The sequence below is a fragment of the Microtus ochrogaster genome, chromosome 4 (genome assembly GCF_000317375.1).
Source record: "Microtus ochrogaster isolate Prairie Vole_2 chromosome 4, MicOch1.0, whole genome shotgun sequence".
NCBI classification, from domain to species: domain Eukaryota; kingdom Metazoa; phylum Chordata; class Mammalia; order Rodentia; family Cricetidae; genus Microtus; species Microtus ochrogaster.
The window spans coordinates 46,608,001-46,630,390 of NC_022011.1; the positions used below are offsets into that span (position 1 = coordinate 46,608,001).

Below are 22,390 nucleotides of genomic sequence, written 5' to 3' on the forward strand. Positions count from 1 at the left end.
GCCCGCCGCGCTCTGCCCGCGGGACCCTCGCGTCCCGGCCGCCTGCTCTGCGCCCTCGGCGCCCCCGGGGGCTACCCCACCGACCGTCGCCGCTTCCTCTCCGCCCGCCTCTCCAGCCCCTTCCTCGTCCCCTGGCTTCTACCGGGGCGCGTACCCGGCCCCCTCGGACTTCGGTGTGCACTGCAGCAGCCAGACCACCGTGCTGGACCTGGACACTCACGTGGTGACCACGGTGGAAAACGGCTACTTGCACCAGGACTGCTGCGCCTCCGCCCACTGCCCCTGCTGTGGACAGGGCGCTCCGGGACCCGGCCTGGCGTCCGCCGCTGGTTGCAAACGCAAGTATTACCCTGGCCAGGAGGAAGAGGACGACGACGAGGAGGACGCGGGTGACCTGGGAGCCGAGCCCCCTGGGGGCGCCCCGTTCGCCCCCTGTAAGCGCGCCCGCTTCGAGGACTTCTGCCCGGACTCGTCCCCGGACGCGTCCAACATCTCAAACTTGATCTCCATCTTTGGCTCGGGGTTTTCGGGGCTGGTGAGCCGACAGCCGGACTCCTCGGAGCAGCCGCCGCCGCTCAACGGGCAGCTGTGCGCCAAGCAGGCGCTCGCCAGCCTCGGCGCCTGGACTCGAGCCATTGTCGCCTTCTAGGGACCCCCGAGGACATGGGGACCCTGGGCCCCGCGGGGCTGGGGCCAGACAAAGACTCGGCCAAAGGACGATAGGGAGCGAGCGGGTCCTGGCCACTCGGTGCGAGCTGGGGGCAAGCAGAGGCTGATGTTTTATAAATTGTAAAATAAAAAAAAAATCTAAAAAATCTTGGACTTTATTTTTGCAGAGAGAAAAAGCGCCTATTTAAGTATGCTTTGTGTTTCTCTTACTCTTTTTTTTTTCTTTTTATTGTACTGATTGCAGTGGTGTTTAGCGAGGAGCCTGCCACGTGAGGCAGGCTGCTGCCCGGAGGAGGTGCCGGGCAGCCGGGGGCGAGGCTGGGTGCCGGGGCACGCCGGGGGCGCAACGCAGGAGGGCGCGGGCCCCGGGACGCCGACTCCAATCAGTTGTCAGAGCCTGGAAGCCCGACGTTCCGCTCTCCTGAGTTCCTCTCTGGGGTGAGGAATGGGTCTTATGAAATTCTGAGCAAAAAAACAAAAGCAAACTCTATCTCCAAGAGGGACGTTTCGGTCACATTTCCTCTCTGGGGGCGGCCTCCAAAGTTCTCAAAATGAGAAGGCAGAAATGAAAACACTTCAACTTTTTTTTTCTTTTCTTGTCGGGGCGGGCGTCTAGAACCCCTCCTCTCCCCGCCCCTCTGGCTCCGTCCTCCTCCCCTCCTCCACCCGCCTCCCAGACCAGGGGGAAGGTGGCGCCCGACACTCAGCACAGTTGGGGAAGGGGTGGGGGGGCGAGCAGGGCGAACTACATTTCCCATCATGCCCAGCACTGCAGTCCTCACTAAACAAAAAAGGAAGTTGATTCCTTCACCTGGATCCCCCGCGGCCCCGGGGGAGGGAGGGGCCCGGACCGCCGGCTGCGCTGGAGACTTTTCGCTTTGCTTCACTTAGCTCCTGGTCAGCTGTGGTGTTTGTGTGCGCACTTCTAAGTTACCTTGTCCTGCTTCAGTCTTCGGTTCCATCTCATGAAACCAGCATTGTTCCAGCCTGTGAGAACCCTGTCTGCGTCCTCAGCTCGATAGATTTTGTTTAATTTAAAAGCCTTTTGTTGTGAGAAGGTGAGGTTCGCCTAGACCCCCTCTGGATCTTTGCCATCACCATCCCAGGGACTCCAAAACAAGTTGCCAACCTTACCTTCCCGGCCCTTCTTCCTGTATTTTTGTGCATACTAAATTGAATCTCACCGGGTAAAACTGTTCAGATTATTTGTTTAAATTTATAATCTTAATAAAAAGTAGACTGTAGAGTGTATGGTAGTGCTTTGCTTTCACGTGGGCCTAGAGGTGGAAGAACCTGCACACACAGACACACACACGCAAACCCCAGCTTTCCAGAGCTGCGAACGGGCGGGATCTGCCCACGTCGCAGGGTCAGTGTTGGGTGTGTGTGTAATGTGGGTTCTAGGGATGGAGCCCTGTGCTATGCGTCTCCCAGTCGTCCCCGCCACTCCACACCCCTCTCCAGCGGGTCCTGGTCCCATGGGAACCGGTTGCCCCTGGGTCTCCAGCAGGAAGCTGAGCCAGCCTCCAACACATCTCCCTATGCAACCAGGATTGCAAGGGCCTACTTGGCTCCTAGTCTGAGCTCTCTGCAGCCTGGAGACTTCTGGGCCACCCACCCACACTCCCCGCCCTGCGCCTCTGACCGCACGTCCGCACGTCTCAGGCTGCAACTTGGGGAACTTTTTTTCCTTTTCTTTTTTTTCTTTTTCTTTTTTTTTTTTTAAAGTTGAGTTTGTTATCACTGCTCAGTGCCACTTGGTGGTGTGCTGGCGGCGTCTCCCTCCCTCCTCGCGCCCCTCCCCTCTCCCTTTCTGCTCCCTCGCGCCCGCCTCTCCTTCCTCTCCAGTGGATGGAGGCGAGGCAGGAAGGCTCTAGGCGCGCGCTCCACTCTGACCACCTACGGAATGACCTCAGAGTGGGAGAATGTGCCAAGGCCCGGAGGAAGCTCGCGTTCTTCCCCACTGGAACCAAATTCACATCTGGAGCCGGGGTTCTGGCCCCAGGGCTCACGGGTGGTTCCAGCCTTGCTAAAGGGATAGGAAAGAACAAACCCGGGTGGCATGGGGCTCGGGGGGCGGGGGAGGGGGGGCTAAAACGGCGGTCTCTTGTTGTTTGGGGGTGGTAGCCTCTCTCTGTCTCAGGCTGTCTCCCCAAAGATCTCCCGTTCTCATTGCCTCGCCCCCGCGCTCCCCTTCCCTGAGCAAAAAAGCTCCTAGCCACCCGCCGGACGGCTCACTCCGCCCCACCCAATACGCTTCGTTGGGCGACAGGAGGCGCTGTCGCCCAGGGCCCCTAGCCCAGACTCCCAGAGGTGAAAGCTATCCATCCTCAGGGAGTTGCGTGGCTCTAGATACCGTTGTCGCCCGTGGCGAAGTTCTTGGGGACACTCTAAAAGGCGGGGGGCGGGCTGCGAAGGTCAGCGATTTGGGTTGGGGAAAAGGGATGGTCTAGAGGTGTGAGTTACCGAGAGGAAAGACACCTTCATTCCACCCCCACCCCTGTGTCATCGGCCTCCCATGGGAAGCGCCTGGAGCTGCCTAAGGGGGGGGGTGCATCTTAACCCCCTCCCATTTCTCCTGCAAGTCGAAGGAAATAGCTGTTGGATGTAGTTTTGTCAGTTCAAGTCAGTTGCCACGGCTCCCCCTAGCGCCAATTGGAGGGCGCTGCAACGTGTGCGGATGGGAGTGGGCGAGGCGCAGCCGGGGGGCAGCCGGGCTTCTAGGAGAGGCTCCACGCGCACCCGCGACCTAGAATCACATCCCCACCCAGCCCTGGCCTGAGCAGGGACCGTGAACATAGAACTTCCCCACTCCAGGTCCGCGTGGAGGAGGGCACGTGGTTAGGCGCCTTTGTTGGGATTGTGGAGCTGGGTACAGCAAGACTCCCGCTGAGGAGCTTGGGATCTTTTCATCTGTCCTTGGGACCCGTGTGGTGAAGACGTGTGGGTGTTTGCGTGCAAAATAAAAACTCTGAGGTTAGCAAAACCACAGACTAAGGGTCTCCCCTCCCCACCAGCGCAGGTTTTCTCAGCTCAGGAAATATTAGATACATTGGGATAGAGTGAAATTGGGGTTCGGGGAAGGATTCAGGGAGCCACAACAGAGAGGACCCTCAGCCACACTTGTCTTTGTAGGGCCCAAGTACCTCGAACAATGACACAAAAGGTTAATGCCCTGCTCTACACATTTTCCCCCAGAAACAGCAGCCACAGTACCACACTGAGGGCCACAGCCGCCCTACAACTGCCTCCAACACGTGAATCTCCCAGCATCCTTCTCACCCCACTCAAAATCCCTGGAGACTTCTGCGCAGCCCACGGTGTGGCAGCCCAGAACTCCCCTGGAGAGACCGATGCACCACGGAAACACAGGGGGAAGGGGTGGGAGCTGCCAGGTTCATAGACCCTCTCCCTCCACCAAGACCAAGGTAGAAGGGCAATTGGAAGACTGAGGGCTCCTCGTGGTGGCAAAAGACAGCGCCCAAAGAACAGAATTTCAGCCCCTGGTCCTCCCAGCTAATTGGCTCCCCCTAACATAAAACACATCCCAAGGCTGCCTCTGATGCTGAGGAAGGGCTGAGCCAGGCTCTATGTTTGGAGCTGGATGCCAGGAGAACAGCTGAGCCACCCTCCAGAGAAGTCTGGGGCTGGGGATGTTCGAAGCTCCAGGGAGAGCCACTGAGAAGGAGGGTGGACACCAAGCGCTGCTGTGTCTTACCGACTCTGTCCACAGGGGCACATCCGCATTAGGTGCTTAGCCCCTGGAAAGCTCTCTCCATTCACCACCACCAAAGTCATAAATAGCCAGAACAGCAAGCACCTCTGTGGATTACTAATTTCAAACTCCCAGCCATCCTCGGAGGATCCAGCCTTTCAGAGAGGAGAACGTACATCCAAGGTCGCACCACTGGGTAGCCAGCCTCCACCTGTTGGAGCTCACGGTCTGGTAGGGATAGGCGCTGGCAGTTGATCTGGACATGGCTTAAATGACCAGGCTGAGAATTCACAACTGAGTCTACCCTAGGCTACAGAAGCTAGTCATGGCTGAGCTGGCACATGTCCATCCTTCAGTGTGTCATTCTGCAGGGTCCAGGAGGAAGGCAGAGGAGACACAGAAGAGGGTCTGTGTTCCACCTGCCCAGGACTGTCCTATTCCTTTAAGACTTTCAGTTGGGGCTGGAGTGATGGCTCAGAGGTTAAGACACTAACTGCTCTTCTGGAGGTCCTGAGTTCGGATCCTAACAACCACATGGTGGCTCACAACCATCTGTAAATGAGATCTGGTGCCCTCTTCTACCATGCAGGCAGAACACTGTACACATAATAAATATTTTAAAAAAGAAAAAGACTTTTGGTAAGGCACAATGGAATGATTTGAGCAAAAGGTGAGACCAAACTGACCAGCTGGCAGGGGTGCTACTGGCTTCAGGTACAGCTGGATACAGTCAGTGATTTCCAAAATGCTCTCCCAGTGTCTGGAGCTCCCCAGTTTCTTAGCGCAGAACTCTGGCCTCCCAGTTCACACCCAAAAAGGACCACCTTTTTTGCTAACTCGGAAAATTCAAGGGAAAGACTGTTGGGTTCCCAAAGCTGTGGCCAAGCCCGAGAACATGCTGGCTGTCACTGGAAGCTCAGGAGCAGAGAAGTCTTTTCTCAGAAAAGGGCGGTACCTGGTGAGTGCAGTAGATATGGCCTCCAGAGACTGGCGGGGGGGGAGGTGGGGGGGAAGAACTGAGGGGGGGAGGGGGGAGGTATGGGGGGTGGCTGCACTCTGGGCTGAAGAGAAATTTTCTGATGGGCTTGGGCAGGGCCACTTGGAGACCTGGGTGATGAGAAATACTCAGAGCAGCTCTGGAGAAGATGTCTGCTCTCCATATGGGACATCTGGTACTTCCCTGATTTGCTACTCAGGGATGACCAAGAGCAGGGAAGATGCACACCCCAGGCAGAGGCTGGGTTCTCCCGATAGGCTCTGTGGACCACTCCCTGAGAACTGAGGACAAGGACATAACTTGCAAGAACTCCTTGTGTGGGTCCTCCTGGAATTTGGGTAGAACTGAAAAGGGTTTCAACAGGTAGCCAAGAGGGTCAGCCAGCAAGCCAAAAGGAAGAGGGACCACGTGAGGCCAACATGGTCACCTGGAGGAACCCGGGGACATCTGGGATAGAGGCAGCGTGATCTAGTCACCTGTTCAGATAAGCCGAATAGGCCCTTAAGGAGTTGAGGTGGTCACAGTAGGCAGGGAGCCACAGATGACCTTGATCCTATGCATCCTGAATTTCTACAACAAGCATGCTTTGTATTTAGAAGAAAAAGATGAAGCCTGTGGGTAGCAGGCGTTGTCATTAATGTAAATGAGCTGCCCAGGAGAGAGGAGGCAGCGGGCACTTCCAGCCTCTCTGGGGCAAGCACCACCCAGAAACACCTGACCAAGCAGAGCTTGGACTCTGAGCATTAGCTGCTCTTGCAGGGGACCTGGGTTCCGGCTCCATCATGATGACTCACAACTGTCTTTAACTCCAGTTCCAGATCTGAGGCCCACTGTGGGTACCAGGCATGCACACAGTGCACATACATACATATATGATGTCACACAATCATACAAAAAATAAAAATAAACAAATTGAGTTGGGCCAAGTAACCTTTAATTCCAGCACTCAGGAGACTAAGGCAGGTTTTAGACAGCTTGGTCTACATAGCAAACTCCAGGCCAGCCCATCTGAGGCCCTATCCCAGGAGAAAAGAAAAACAAAACAACTTTTAAAAGTTATTTATTTCTAGCCAGGCATAGAAACTTTTAATCCCAGGACTTGGGGGTCAGGGCCAGAAAGGCAGGATTTTTTTTCTAGACAAGGTTTCTCTGTGTAGCTTTGGTGCCTGTCCTGGAACTTGCTCTGTAGACCCGGCTTGAACTCACAGAGATCCTCCTGCCAATGCCTCCTAAGTGCTGGGATTAAAGGCATGTACCACCACTACCCAGCTGGCAGTAGGACCTTTGTGTATTTGAGGCCACCATGGTCTACCTAAAAAGTTCCCAGGCCAGCCAGGGTTGCACATGAGATCTTTCTTGGGGCTGGAGAAATGGCTCAGCAGTTAAGAGCACTTAGGGCTCTTGCAGAGAACCTGGGCTCAGTTCCCAGCACCCACATAGTGACTCACAACCCTCTGTAACTCCAGTTCCAGAGGACCTGATCTCCTGACTTCCACTGGCACTGCACACTCACGGTACACACATACACTCAGATACACACATACACAAACCCATGAAATAAAACATTTTTGTGCACAGAAGTGCTTTGCCTGCATGTATATCTGTGTACCAAATATGTGGCTGATGCCCATGGAGGTCAGAAGGGGGCATTGTACAACTGCCCCCAATGAAGAAACAAAACAAGCCAGCCCACACACTTATCTTACAGGCCCACCTCTGTGTGTCTCTGGGTGGTATATGTATGTGTACGCGTGCGTGTGCAGCTTGCCATGAGAAAGACACTAAGTGTCCTCATCCATTATTCTCCACCTTATCTCTGAAGACAGCGTATCCCTCACTGGAGCTGGCCTCACCCACTGATTTAGGCTGACTTGCTAGTGAGTTACAGAAATCCACCTGTCTACCCCATCCCACTCCCAGTGGTTGAGTGACAGGCTGAGCATCCAAAGTACTTATGGGTGCTGGGATCCATGGGTGTTCACAGCAGGCACTTCCCTAATGGAACCATCCCCCAAGCCCCATCTCTGACCCTATGCTAGTCCCAGCTGCCAATACTGTTACCTGGTGCAATGAGTCAGATGTTGGGGAGGGGCATTTTTTAGGAAGATGGCAGAAGCTACAGAGGAAACCACTAAGCTGAGTAAGAGGAGCAATGGACAAGGTGTCTAGAGACCTCGGGGCAGTCTGGCAAAGTCACGTCTATCTAGCATCTATCAACCTTGATGCTAGGAGGCACTTCCTTTTCCTAACAGGTCCACCATTGCCTCATCTGTAGAGCTCTGAAGAGAGGAGAAAGGTCCCAGCCAGCTTTGACTCGGATGCTCCAGATGTCAGAAAAATAACCATAGCGTCTAACTTTCCGATGACCTCAGGATCCCTGCCCACTCAGAGTTAGGAACGCACAGGCAGCGATAGTAAATCACAGTGACACATGGGGGCACGGTCACCTGACTGTCGCACTCACACATTTAATGAACATCCATGCATTCAAGTGTTTCTTGGGCAAGACAGTAGGAACCCGGCATGAGGCAGGCAGTGGCGGGCTCTGCCTCAGAGAACCTGCAATCTAGTGGGGGAGACAGAAGACAAGCAAACAAGGAAACGGTTAAGCATGCATTACAGGAAAGCGAAATCGGAGCTTTTGGCTGTTTGGGGGTGGGGGAGCACTTGAGGTCTGGCGACCTGAGATGGTGTTTGAAACCTGAGCAGACCAGCATTAGTCAGAATTGGACAGGCTATGCTGCCCTAACAAATGAGTCCCCAACCTGAGAGAGCTGACAAGATGACAAAAGGGTTGTTTCTTAATCATTTTATTTATTTACGTGTTTGTGTACACATTGGTGCATATGCTGTGGCACACGTGCAGAAGTCAGGGGGCAACCTGAGAGAGTAGATTCTCTCCCTCCACCACATGCATCCTGGAGATCGGCAGGGACAGGAGCCTTTACCCGATGAGTCACTGCAACGGGACTAAGGTTTATTTGTTGACTGCAAAGTCCAGCTACATCAGACCACGTTTCATGGCTGCAGTTCTGTCTCAGCCCCGCTGCTGCCACAGAGACGGACAGTGAGAGCTGGAGTCCTGTGAAGACCTTGTACACCTCCGCTGGACAGTGACCGACCTTGCCTACACTCCCAGCCACTGGTCAGCATTAAGCTCGTGTCTCTGCCTCACCCTGATAGGAATGGTCAGAGAGAGGCAGTCTGTGGTGAGCACTGGCAATCTCACACCAGCAGACAGTGAAGGACATGCAAGGCAGAAGGTCGGATGGACAGCAAGGGAAAAGATGACCCTCAGAGCTGCACTGGCCCAGGTAGAGGGAGGAGATAGTGGCAGGTGGAAGAGTGATGTCAGGGATGGGTCTAGCTGGAGGTGTCAACTATCAAACCGTGGAAGCCTAGCTGGGAGGTGGGGGAAGGACCAGTGCTCTGACATTGGTCTCTTTAGAGAGAATCAACTCACTGGAGGGAATACTCAGCAGAGCCTGGCGTCTAGCTAGCACTCAAAAACATCCACAATTCTTGGTGTTATAGGAGCCTCTTTCCTTCCCCTAGGCCAGTGGAAGGGAGGGGCTAGGGTTGGGTGAGGAGCCAGCAGTCTGGGCAGCTGCCCCAACCAGTTTTCCTGGTTGTACCTGGCAGGCTAAGGCTCCAGAGCAATCCTGTCTGTTGCCTTTCCTGTTGGACTGAGCCTAGACACCCCCATCCCAGGGATCCTTAACGGAGGTGGTGGGGGGAGGTTCTGGCTATGCGCTGCGTGACTGCTACAGAAAGCCACACTCAAGTATGTTCAATGGCAGACAGCTAACTGTGGATCACCAGCCCCGCCCTCTGAAGTGTGGGCCCCAAATCCAGGCAGGTGGTTCCAGGTCAACCCTGAGCCACACTGGGTACCCGCCAGGCTCTGCAGCACATTAAGTGATCTCCCTTCCCAGACTCCAGTCCTTCAACTGCAAAATCGGGTTGTATGCATGTGTGCAGTGAGCCCTGCAGCAGGGCCTTACACACCGCTGGGTGACCAGTCAGGGAGACTACCATTTGGGTGGCCAGCTCTTCCCAGGCTGTAACTCTCCTGAAAAGCCAAGAGTTTCCCCTGAGGCTGCTCTGTTAAAAGCCTAAGTAAGAATCAGGAATCTTTTCCCCAGGCCCCAATCCTGCCCTCTCCCCCTGGAGAGACACTAGACTGCCAGTCAGTTTTCACTGTCACATTTGACTGATTTTTTTTTTTTTCGAGACAGGGTTTCTCTGTGGTTTTGGAGCCTGTCCTGGAACTAGCTCTTGTAAACCAGGCTGGTCTCAAACTCACAGAGATCCGCCTGCCTCTGCCTCCCGAGTGCTGGGATTAAAGGCATGAACCACCATCGTCCGGTGGTTATTTGTAGTTTGCTTTGGGAGAGTTGTCACCATGTAACCCAGGCTAGTCTCAAACCCATGATCTTTCTGCCTCCACCTCCAAGTCCTAGGATTGTAGGTATGCACCACCATATCTGGCCTGGGACTCATATTTAAAATAGGTTAAGGTTGGGGTGTTCAAGTAAAAAACCCTGTGACTCCAACACCAAATAAAGTCATTTTCAGATTATAATTTAAAGATGAGAAGACTAACACCCAACAAGGGATCTAGGAGTTCTGGGAGCGTGTCCATACTAACAGTCAGCATTCATTGTCTCAGCGAGTGGAGATGTAGCTCAGTTGTTAGTGTGTTTGCTTAGCATGCACAAGACCCTAGGTTCGGATCCCCAGTACTGCACAAACTGGGTGTGGTGATGCACACCTGTAATCCCAGAATTTGGGAGTTGGAGACAGAAGTGATGTGGAAGTCCCCTCTGTATGCTGTGAATATCATTGGTTAATAAAGGAACTGCTTTGGGCCTATAGCAGAGTTACAGGGGAACAGAGCTGAGGGGACTAAACTGAATGCTGGGAGAAAGGAGGAGGAGTCCGAGAGAAGTCATGTAGCCCCACCTGAGACAGACGCCAGAACTTTGCAGGTAAGTCACAGCCATGTGGCAATATACAGATTACTAGAAATGGGTTAAGATATAAACTAGCCAATAAGAAGCCAGAGCTAATGGGCCAAACAGTGATTTAATTAATACAGTTTCTGTGTGATTATTTCGGGGTTGAGCAGCCAGGAATAAAGCAGCCTTCTAAACACAGAAGGTTAGAAGTTCAAGGCCATCACCAGTTACACAGCAAGCTGAGTTGCTTTTTTGTTTTTGTTGGTTGTTTTGTTTTTGGAGACAGTGTTTCTCTGTGTAACTTTGGAGTCTGCCTTGGCTTTGAAGACCAGGTTCACCTCAAACTCACAGAGATCCACCTACCTCTGCCTCCAGAGTGTTGGGATTAAAGGCCTGTGCCACCACCTCCTTTTTTTAAAGACAGAATAACTAAAGAGATGATTCAGTGGTTAAGAGCACTGGCTGCTGCTTTTTCAGAGGACACAGATTCAATTTCCAGCATCCACATTGGGAGCTCACAACTGCCAGCTGGGGAGGGGGTTGATGCGCCCTCTTCTGGCCTCTGTGGGCACTGCACTTACGTGCAGGACTCCCCACCCCTAGTCCCCACCACCACCAAAAGGGAAAGAACTCAGCTTCTCAACTACCCCAGACTAGCTAGCTGGTCTCCAGACTAGATCAGCCTGGTCTCCATAGTGAATTCCAGGCCTGTCAGGGAGAGGTAGGTTGGATTTCAGGGTTTATGTGAAGGCTTAACAGTGCTTGACATCAACAGGATAACTTGTCCTAAAGAGTGAAGGGAGGAGACCTGAGAATTTTTTCCAACCTCCATTCAGATCCTGAAAGGCATGTGCTCACAAGCACACACCAAATAAAAAATTCCATGTGTAAAAAGTGTAAAAGGGAGCTGGGCTTAAAGCATCTATAGTTCTCGCAAAGGACCTAAGTTTAGTTCTTAGCCCCAGAGCAGGGCATAGCATAAGGGCCTCTAACTTCAGATCCAGGGGACCCCAATGCCTCTGGCTTCCTCAGGTGCAAACGCGTGCAGGCATGTGTGCACATACAACACAAAACAAACTCTGTAGTATTTTTGTAGACCTTTTTGTCTCAAATCGCTTTGTTTAGGCATTTTTAATTTTTATTTTGTCTGATGGACGTTGTAGATTTTGGTTTTTAGACGGTTTGTTGTTTTTCAAGACAGGGCTTCTCTGTATAAAAGCCCAGGCTATCCTGGAACTCACTCTGTAGACCAGGCTGGCCTCAAATTCACAGAGATGCATCTGCCTCTGCCTCTCGAGTGTTGGGATTAAAGGCGTGGCCAACCCTGATTTTTAGAAGTTTTGTGTATTTCTTGGTCGGTCGGTCTGTCTTCTCTTCTCGTTTGGTTTTGGTTTTTTGAGACAGAGTTTCTCTACACAGCACTCAGAGGAAGAAGGATTTCTGTGAGCCCAAGGCTAACTTGGTCTATATAGTGAGTTCCAGGACAGCCAAGGGCTCTGTAGAGAAACTCTGCTTTCTGTAGACAGAAAGATGCTCCCACTGTTCCCTATGCAAACCCTCCCACCCCAGGCCTGCCTTTCCTGGTGCTTGGCCTGGAGGCTGAGCTCAGCCTGAACATTATAGGCAACCATCTTACCTCTGGGCTTCTCCTTAGTCCTGCTGTTCTCAGTATTCTATAAATTTTTATTATGTGAATGCGTGTTTTGGCTACATATGTGTCTGTGCAATGTGTGCATTGCAGTGTGGGCTTCAGCCAGAAGTGGGTGTCAGATCTTCTGGAATTGGAGTTAGTTTTGAACTGCCAGGCTAGTGCTGGGAATTGAACCTGGTCCTCTGGAAGAGCAGCTAGCACACTTGCCACCGAGCTGTCTCTCCAGCTCATGAAGCAGTTTTCATATCCCAGGCTGACCTTGAATTCACAACACTCCTCCGGCATATGCCTCTCACATATCAAGGATTACAGCCCTGTGCTACAAGGACCACTTTCTGATGTTTCTTGAATACTCCCTGCCTTGCTCCTGTCCTTTAGTCCGAAGTACCCTCCAGGGTCACACACAGGGACACACAGATGCATACATCCCTCCACCGACACATCAGACAGCCTGGGGAACGAGAGGGAAATGAGCTTTCCTTTGTTCTAGAAATAAACCTGGCCTAAGATAGATGATGCGTGAGACCTGAGGACAGGCAGAGATGTGGGAAGTGAACTCTCAGTGACCTCTGGCAGAGGTGATGGACGGCTCTAAGATTCCTTATGCCAAGAAAGGAACTCAGAGTCAGGTATATACACCCCAGCACTCAGGAGGCCAAGGCAGGAGGATCATGAGTTTCTGGCTGGCTTGAGAGGCTGAGTCAGGCTGGGTATCTCCTCTGTGGCCCATTTTGGTCTGGTGCTGGCCAGGGAGGAAAATTCAGCCTCATGGCAGGAAAATAAGGTCCACAGGTGTTTCAGGCGAGTGTAGCTGGGCACCTGTGACCAAGCTCATAGTGCTCTCTTAGCATGTCAGTCTCTCTTCAGCCTTTTCTAAGTTTTCCCACCAGAGGCAATACAGTTGCATGGTCTACAATCATCGAGCCAAGCTTTGAACTTGTATTTCGCTCATGAAGTCTAGGATGGGTTGGAGAAGTTGCTCAGCCAGTACAGCACTGGCCTAAAGTGCATGAAGCCCTGGGTCTGGTTCCCAGCACCACATAAAAAGAGGTTTGATGGGCATACCTGTGATCCCAGCACTCAGGAGGTGATGGCAGGAAGGCTTGGAAGTCTTGGCTACATTGTAACTTTCAGGTCAGCCTGGGCTACATAAAACCCTATCTCAAGCCTGGTGGTGGCAGCAACACCTTTAATCCCAGTACTCAGAAGGCAGAGGCAGGTGGAACTCTGTTTGAGGTCAACCTGGTCTACAGAGTGAGTTCCAGGACAGCTGGGGCCACACAGAGAATCTCAGTCTTGAAAAACAAAACAAACAAAAAGGGGGGCTATCTTTGACACTGGTCACTGCCCTGAGGCACCCACAGAGCCCATCTGGTAGCCAGTCAGGGCTCTGTCTAGATGTGAGATGAACCTCCCCACTCCCCTCCTGCTCCACCCTGGAGACTGAGGTCCTTGGTGGCAGCACTTCCCTGTGATAAGAAGAGATGCCAGGACTTGGAACATCAGCCTAGGGGTGCTCTTCTTTCTGTAACCTGGCTGGTGTTTTTGGTCAGCTGAAGGTGCCCTTTAGGGAAAGCCACAAAGAAAGAATACACCATTTCTGTGACTCCATGTGGACATTCATGTGGACTGGATACCTAATCTTCAGAGGTGAAGCTGGTCTGCACATAACAGGTAGTAAACTGCATAGTGCTTGCTCAAGACGTTCCTTTTTCCCTTATGTAAAGTGATATTGAATGAAACACCAAAGAATTTTTTGGCTTCCGGAATCACCCCTCTGCTTTGCAGAGGCTTTTCTCCTGTTTCTGCAGCATGTGTGTGTTTCCTCGTCCCCAATAAATGCCTTCTTAACAAGAAAAGCGTCATGACAAGTTTTGAAGGAAATCATGTGGCACTTTCCTGCTTCTGGAGCAACAGGCTTTTCATTTTCCTTTGCACTGGCTCCACACATTATCCCCCTGCCCCTGGCATCCCCAATGGCACTCAGTGGTACAACCCAGGTCACATTCTTACCCTGCACCAAGCACAATAGGTGGGAAGGTCAGGTCCCGGAATGGTAGGTCTGGGCATATGACCAGCCTAATGCTAGGAGGCTGATGAGCCCATCTCAACCCCTTCTAATAGTTCTCTAGGAAAGGGGCTTCTGTGCTCAGAAAGAAGGGACTACAGAGTCACAAACCCAGTCTCCCTTCGACTCCGTCACACATTCAGCTGTAAACTGAAAAGAAACCTCTACGCTGGAGACTTAGGGGCCTAGGAGACCTTCCTTCCAGCAGCTCAGGGCAGGAAGGCAGAACTGGATCGGGTTAGCAGAGTGGACAGGGTGCACAGCGAGTGGCAAGTGACAGCCGACAGTGTGGCTGGGCTGGCCACGGCACAGGGAAGGGACAGGCAGACATTTCTGCTTTATAATTTGGAGGGAGAGCAAGTCAGACCTGCTGGGGGCTACATTCCTGGGGTAGAAGAAATGGGGGGGGGTGATAACTTGGATTCAGTCTTGCTAACAGCCCCTCTACTGCAGAGAAGTCTCTCCTACTAGCAGGAACAGACCAGCCAGGCCTTACCCCAGCACGCCAGGAGCAGTTGGAGGCCCTGGACAGCCACTGAAATCCTCATCACCCCTAAAACAGACGTGGGGATCCATGAGGAGACAAAGCATACCTATCAGCCAGATAGGTCACAACATGGCCACGCTCTTGCCTCTGTTGTCTGTGCAGCTCAGCACCCTCCTCCTGGAGAGGATCATCTCTTCCCTGGTGGCTCTTGACTAGGACCAGTCCTGTAAAGATGGTTGCTTCTGAAGTGGAGGAGAGGGAGGGGCTGTTGGCCAGGCAGGGAAGGCCAGCATTTAGTAGCTGGGTCACCCTGAGCCAGCCAGCTTTCTTTGTTTTCTTCTGAGACATGAAGACACACTGGCTAGAAGATGAGATGATACACTTTTGAGCACTCAGCCTCAGGAGACACCAGCTCCTGCAGAAGGACCCAGAGGTACTTGGTTCATGACTAAAATCACTATCAAGGCTGAGGAAGGAAGATTTCCCTGAGCTCTAGGTAGGGCTCGGCTACAGAGAACCTGTCTTCAAAATAACAAGACAAACAAAAGAAGAAGTCCCCTGAAACCAGAATGAGACAGCTTCTGGGACCAGTGCAAACACAGGCCAGGAGCTGCTTCAGACAAGGGCTTGTTCAGCTTGTTGATCATCACAGATGACCAACTAGCCTGGCCCAGAATGGATGGCAGGCCTGTAATTCAGTTAGCAAGAACCTTTCCATAGGGTCCTTGTTGGGTACCTGTGCACAGAGAGCCTCCCACTCATGTGTCCACAGCTCTCAAACATCTTCACATGTCCACCAGAGCTTCACAGGACATGTTTACCTCAGGCCTGGGGGACATGGAATGAGACTGTGCCTTCAATGGTTCATACAGACACCCACAGGTCACGCTTACCTACCCTCTTCTGTATGAGGAAATCAAGGCTCTAAGGGGTTAATGATGGCTCTGGATCACACACTGGGAAATATAAGAACCAACTCCAGGCTCTAGAAGGGTTGGCACATCTTGTAAGCCCAGTCAGAAGAGCCAGCCAGGGGCCCCATCTAAGAGAAAGACACACATACTCTGCCTTTTGGTTTGGGCAATTTTTGTTTGGTTTTTGGTTTTATGAGACAGGGTTTCTCTGTGTAGCTCTGCTTGTTCTGAAACTCACTTTGTAGATCAGGCTGCCCTCGAATTCACAGAGATCTGGCTGCCTTTGCCCCCCTGCCCCCCAGCAAGTGCTGGGATTAAAGGTACATACCACCACAATACAGTGGGCATGGGCATGGTTTGAGTGACTTTTATTTCAGTTCCCCCACACACACTTTTTTTTTTTTTGGTCGGGGCAGCATTTTACAATGTAGCCCTGGCTAGCCTGAACTCTCTATGTAGACTGGCTGGCATCAAACTCAGAGATATGCCTGCCTCTGCTTCCCAAGTGTTGGGATTTTGGTGTCTCTTTTGAAAAACCACAACTTAAGTCTCAAGCAAATAACAGGATTTGTCTACACCCACCCAGTCCAAGAGAACTTTGTGGGATCAGCAAAGGTCCAGCTGGACAGGTTGCTACAGACAGAAGAGACAATACTGGAACCAGGATAGAGCTTGTCTTCGCTACAACTGCAGCAGGTGTAGGTTGCCCAGGTCTGCACACGCATCAGGCCCTCCTTACCAAAGAGCTGCTGAGGGTTGTCCTGAGTAGATGTGTCTCTGGTGCAGAGATGTGGATAAGGCTGGACCCACCAGGGGCTCTCCCTCTTTGCTAGGGCCCCCAACACCCTACAGAATCACCATATCTTAGCCTATACCCACACTCCCCCAACACCTCCACACACAAAATCACCATATCTTAGCCTATACCCACACTTCCTCTACCCTAGGCTATTCATAGGGAAAAGAGCCCTTACCCTCAAGACTGAACTTGTATCTAACTTATCAGAGGACTCAGGAGAATCATGCCGGGCCAGGGAGGCTTCAGACACACAAGAGAGAGATATTTCCATCCTTGTCAAAGGCATGTCACTCCTCAGGTTCCAATCAGTTTCCATCTGTCTCAGTACTAAAGTAGTATATAGGCAACGTAGACAGAACTAAAAATTCAAAACCCAAAGTGTAAAGCAGCTCAGTACAGAAGCACACTCTAATCCCAGCACGCAGAAGGCAGAAGCAGGGGACCACTGTGAATCTGAAGCCACCTAGTCGAAATACAAAGTTCTGGGCCAGCCAGGGTACACAGTGAGATTTTTATCTCAAGTAAAACAAAAAGAAAGCCAATTCAAATGCCTGCAATCCCCTTTTTCTTTGCTGGGTCAGTGGTGTTTCCCCTCTTCACAGCCAGACTTGACAGCAGGAAAAGCAATTGATTTCCCCAAACTCTCAGTCTTGACAGCAGGAAAAGCAATCGATCTCCCCACACTCTCAGTCTCACTAGTGGAGTGCCACCTATGTCCATATCCACCAGGACACAGACCTGCTTCTCTCCTTCACTGCTTGGACTACTTAGCAAGCCCTAAGCCTCTTACCACAGGGGACACAGAAGCACGTCATCTGACAGCCACTGTGACTGCTCCATCAGCCCCTAACAGTCCCCAACCGCTGACCGCTTGGGTATTCCCAGCCTTTTCTGAGTAGAGGGCAGGCCTTGTCTGCTTGCTTCACTGCAGCATCCCAGCCTCTGCAAAGAGCTGGGAGCAGAGGCTCCACCCACACTGAGGAAGGGAAGGAGCTCAAGCCTGGCCTACATCCTGTTAGTCACTGGCCTGCAGACACACAGGGTCCTGTTTCTCTCCAGCACACAGCACTTCCACTTCAGGACTCTTGAAACTCTGCTGTCCGAGGCCCCCCATCTCCAGCTCTGCCACTGGCTCAGCCTCCGTCTCCTGTATCTCTACCACTCCTGCACAGGAAGGTTCTGACTCTAATATGGCCATTCCCAAGTATAACCCAAGTGCCTGCAGCATAAGGCATACTGCTAGAGATAGGAGAAAACAGCAGGCCATCCCTGCTCCCAGGAGCAGCAACAGTGGTGCTGAGAATAGGGCATCCATCAGGCTCAGGAAAGCTGCATGTGCAGTGCCAAGCATCCTCCAGTCCAGGTCGAGCATATGGCTGCCTCTCCCTCTTGCTCAGAAAGCTGGCAGAGCTTCTGTTGGGACGGTTAAGCACAGCCTCCACAGCTCAGTGTGCCTGGTGCCTGGTTTACAAGGCTACATGAGGCCTGTCAATCAAGTAAGGTCTCAGCTGAGCCCTAAAAAAAACCAGGGGGTCCCCAATGGGGTAAAATGGTCAAATTAATTAGTAGTTAGAGTTTGAGGAACAGAGTGGCCAGTATAGCTAGAACTCAGAGGACAAGAGGGAGGCCAAGGGGCCTGAGGCTCTGTGGCCTGGCTCTCCCTCCCTCCAGCAGGCTTCTTATGGGCCACGTCCAAGAAGCTTCTCAAACTCAGCACCCATGGCTGAGCACAGCCTGTTGTTTATCCTTGAAGACAAAGGTGATGGGACCCAGGCTCAATTTCTCTCTTCTTCACCTCCTAATCTCCCCACCTCTTCCCAGCAGTCCAGGCCTCCCTGACCAAGGCACTAACTCATACCAGCTTCCAGGCCAGTACTTTCCCAGATGCCAGGGAGCTTCCCCACTCCCTACCCAGGTCCCTCATACATTCTTACATACTCACAGAGGTGTCCCCCAGCTCTGCTGTCAACCACTGGTTTACACTGAGTGTAAACTCAGTGACTGCTGTGTGCTAGGCTCTGCTCAATACCCCACATCCTGCAGCTTGCCTACCAGAAACAGTAAGTACACGCATTGTGCAGAGAATGAAATGTACTTGTGTTGAGTCAAAGTGAATTACACAGTGCTATGGGTGTCCCCAAGCCTGACTCAAAGCTCCAGGAGGCACCACTAGCACCACCTTCACTCATTTCCTGCCACCTCTGCTGTCACAGGCTCTACCTCATGCCCATGGTCTGTGGTCCTTGCTCAGGACTCAGCTCCTGGGCAGCTCTTCAGCCTTCTGAGGGAGCCCTGGCGCCCAGAAGCCTGTATACTTAGCCACCTTCTTCCATGGCTGACCACGTGTTTCCCCCACTTGTAAGTTTCCCGAAAACAGGAAACATTCTCAGAATATCTTTATGAAAGTGCTGGATGTGAGGTGGATTCAAGAAAAACACATTGGTCACACCTTTAATCCCAGCACTCGAAAGGCAGAGGCAGGAGGATCTCTGTAAGTCTGAGGCCAGCCTGGTCTACACAGTGAGTTCTAGGACAGCCAAAGATACACAGAAAAACCCTGTATCAAAAAAACAAACAAACAGGCAAGCAAACAAAGAGAAAAAAAGGAAAAAAAAGAAAACACACAACCTATGCTAGGGGTCCCCAAGCCCCCAGCTTTGTGTCCCTCTCCTAGGAAAGGCTCTTTCCTCTTACCTCCATGAAGCAACCGGGCTGACACACAGACCCTCAAACACAAGCTGCAAGGTCCGGCTTGTTCTCCAGGTCCACCTGGTTCAGGATAGTGGGCAGAGACATGCACAACCACCGAGTTTCCCTAGACCCAGACGTCAGCGGAGCGGTCATCCTTCATGGACACAGCATGGACTGGCAGTAGGAAGCCTCTCACCCGTCTCTAAGGTGTACCTCCCACCTACCCGTGTCCTCAATGCTCCCACTGCCCCACAGACCCCTCCACTTAAGCCCCTTAAGCCCCAGGGTAGCTAATATTCCTGCCTCACTATTTCTTGCTCAGATAAACCTGGTACAATGCACTGGAAAGTGCCCTCTTGTAGGACAGGACAAGTACCCTCTGGCTGCCCAGGGAAGGCTGTGCTTGGCTGACTCTTCCAGCTCTCCTCTGTTCTCTATCATCATCTATGTACCATCTCCTATGCTCTTTCTAGCCTGCAGAAAGCAGCATGGCCCACCTTCCAAAACCTTCCCAAGACCTTCAGTCTCACCCACTCACAGGCAGGCAGGTTTTGGGGTTCAGAGTACATGGAATACACACTGCCCCACTGTGCATTCCCCCTTCCTCTGGAGGGGCTGGGCTAACCTGATTTGGGAAGACCTCAAACCACACTAGTAAACAGAGTTGTGAGGTAATGTCCAGAACCAGGCAGCTCCTGTGTGCACCACTTAGCTCCCTGCTTCCATTCCCCACGCTCCCACCCCAGTACTTCCCTTCGCTGCAGGGAAGCGAAGCAGTCCTAAGCAAGGGCGAAGGCCAGAGCTCCACCACCAGAGATTCCTGCCCCTCCTCTCCTCAGGCACTCTTCATACTTGGCAAGGGTCTGCTGCCTATATCTTACTCTATGCCAACTGCTCCCTGACCACCTCAGCCAATGCCAGACTGGGACACAGTACCTCCTCCTACTCTTAGGTTTTCAGTACCCTGGAGCACTCTCCAGCAGCAGCCAAGCTACGCTAGCCAAGAACTGTGAGTCTTTCTGCACACTTGGCCCCCTCTGCTCTAAGTGACATCTTCACACACCTGACTGGACTACATCTAACCAGTCCCTATCCTTGTGCCAAACATAGCTGCAGTCTCCAAAGCAAGCTGTCTTACCCACTTAGCTCACCCCAGGATTCTCAGGCTCCAAACTAAAACCAAACCCCAAACTCCTCACCTTTCTAAAATGCCACCCATATCCCCTGCTGGGGTTCCTGGTGCCTGCAGCAACTCCAGGGTTACACCACCTCCCCTGGAGGTTCCCAGCCATTTCCTTCAAGGCATATTCAACTATAAACATACAAGTATGAGGCTTTGACTGGTGATGTGGTGGCTCAGTTGGTAGAGAGCTTGCCTAGCATGTACAAAACCCTAGGTTTAATTTGCTGTACTTCCCAAACTGGGTATGCTGGTGCATGTCTCTAATGCTAGCACTGAGTGGGCAGACACAGGAGGATCAACAGTTCATCAAAGTTTTCTTCAGCCAATCATCAAATCCGAGGCAGCTTGGGATACATTAGACATGTCTCAAAGAAAGGGAATTTTTTTCTCTCTAATGCAATATTTTATTTTTTAATTTTTTCTTTTGTTTTTGTTATTCAATACAGGCTTTTGTTTTATTAAGTTTTTCCTCTGTGCAATCCTGGATGTTCTGGAACTGGAGATCAGGCTGTCAGAGATCTGCCTGCTTCTATTCCTGAGTGCTGGGATTAAAGGTGTGCACTACCACCACCCAGCTAAAAGATTTTGTATTATTATTATTATTATTATTATTAAGCTAAGGACCACTGAACTAAATTCCCAACACCAAAAAATTTTACTTTTAAGATCTGTTTTTATTAGCATGATGGGTGCACAGCTTTAATCCAGCACTCAGGAGGCAAGTAAATCTCAGTGAATTTGAGGACACCCTGGTCTATGTAGTAAGTTGGAGGCCAGCCAGGGCTATGCAGAAACCCTGTGTCCAAAAAAAAAAAAAAAGTGCTTTGTTTGCATGTATGCACACATGTGCAGTACCAATGGAGGCCAGAAGAGGGCACTGGATCCTCTGGAGCTTAAGCTATAGAAAGTTGTGAGCCACCAAGTGGGTGCTAAGAACTGAATATGGGTCCTCTGCAAGATCAGCATGATCTTAAACACTGAGCCATCTCTCTGCTCCCTTACTTTTATTTAAAAAGATTTATTCTATATGTGTGAGTACTTTGCCTGCATGTATGTTTGTGTGCCATGTGCATGCCATGCACACAGAGGCCAAAGAGGGCATCAGAGTCCCTGGAATTGGAGTTACAGATGGTTGTGAGCCCCAAAATCTGGAGCTTCTGGTCCTTAACCTGAGCCTTCTCCAGGCCTAACCCTTATATTTATTTATTTTTTTAATGTACATTAACATTTTGCCTGCATGTATGTTTGTATGACAGTGTTGAATCCCCTGGACCCGCAGTTACAGACAGTTGTGAGCTGCCATGTGGTGCTGGGAATTGAACCTGGCTCCTCTGGAAGAGCAGTCAGTGTTCTCAACCACAGATCCACCTCTCCAGCTCCCAGCCCTTATTTTTTAATTACATGTATATGTATGCATCCGTGTGGCTATGTGCCCCTGTGCCCCCTAAGTACAGGTGCCCACAGATAGAGAGAAGATTGCTCCAGCCCAAGATATGTTTTTTTAAATGTGACTGCACAGCTTTCCAGTCATATATGACTGGATAACATATAAGCTGCCATATATGACAGATAACATATGTCACAAAGTGGCGGTTTGCATGAAAATGGCCCCCATAGGCCCATAGGCAGTAGCACTATTAGGAGACAGACGTAGGCTTGTTGGAGCTCTATGGCCTTCTTGGAGAAAGTGTGTCACTGTGGATAGGCTTTGAGGTTTCAGAAGCTAGTCAGTGTCTCTTCTCTTCCTGTTGCCTGCCAATCCAGCTGTAGAACTCTCGGCTCCTTCTCCAGCACCATGTCTGCCTGCACACCATCATGCTTCCCGCCACAATGATAATAAACTAAACCTCTGAACTGTAACCCAGCCCCAATAAATGTTTCCCTTTCTAAGAGCTGTCGTGGTCACGGTGCCTTTTCACAACAGAAACCCTAACCCAATGCACAGCTGGACATGCTTGTGTGTAACAAAAAGCATCATCATCCCCCATTAATTTCTTAATTACAATCCACTGACTAATGCTGTTCTTTTCTGGTATGCTGTGGTCACAAATACACAGCCATTGCCTGGGAAACAAATAAGCTATTAGACCAGTGGTTCTTAACCTGTGGGTCGTGATGTGGGAATGATTTCTTATTAATAAAGAAACTCCCTAGGCCCATTTCATAGGCCAGCCCTTAGGTAGGCGGAGAAAACAGAACAGGATGCTGGGAGAAAGAAGCTGAGTCAGGGAGTCGCCATGGTTCTCCAACTCCAG

General features: G+C 51.5%; 2 protein-coding genes across 3 annotated transcripts in view; one reads left to right on the forward strand and one right to left on the reverse strand.

Annotated features, from left to right (window-relative positions):
- The window catches only part of Ier5l (immediate early response 5 like), a 2,537-nt gene extending 1,722 nt beyond the window's left edge, over nucleotides 1-815 (forward strand). The window contains exon 2 of the mRNA XM_026778630.1: nucleotides 1-815. Within this exon, the coding sequence (XP_026634431.1) occupies nucleotides 1-649 (649 nt within the window). The 3' untranslated portion in view covers nucleotides 650-815.
- Nucleotides 816-8,186: 7,371 nt separating this feature from the next.
- Ptpa (protein phosphatase 2 phosphatase activator) overlaps nucleotides 8,187-22,390 on the reverse strand; it is a 50,509-nt gene continuing 36,305 nt past the window's right edge. For both annotated transcript variants that reach the window (XM_026778868.1, XM_026778866.1), the window contains one exon: nucleotides 8,187-8,557. Coding sequence is in view for 1 of the 2 variants with exons in the window: in XM_026778866.1 (XP_026634667.1) it covers nucleotides 8,534-8,557 (24 nt within the window). In the remaining variant the exon portion in view is untranslated. The remainder of the gene's footprint in view (nucleotides 8,558-22,390) is intronic.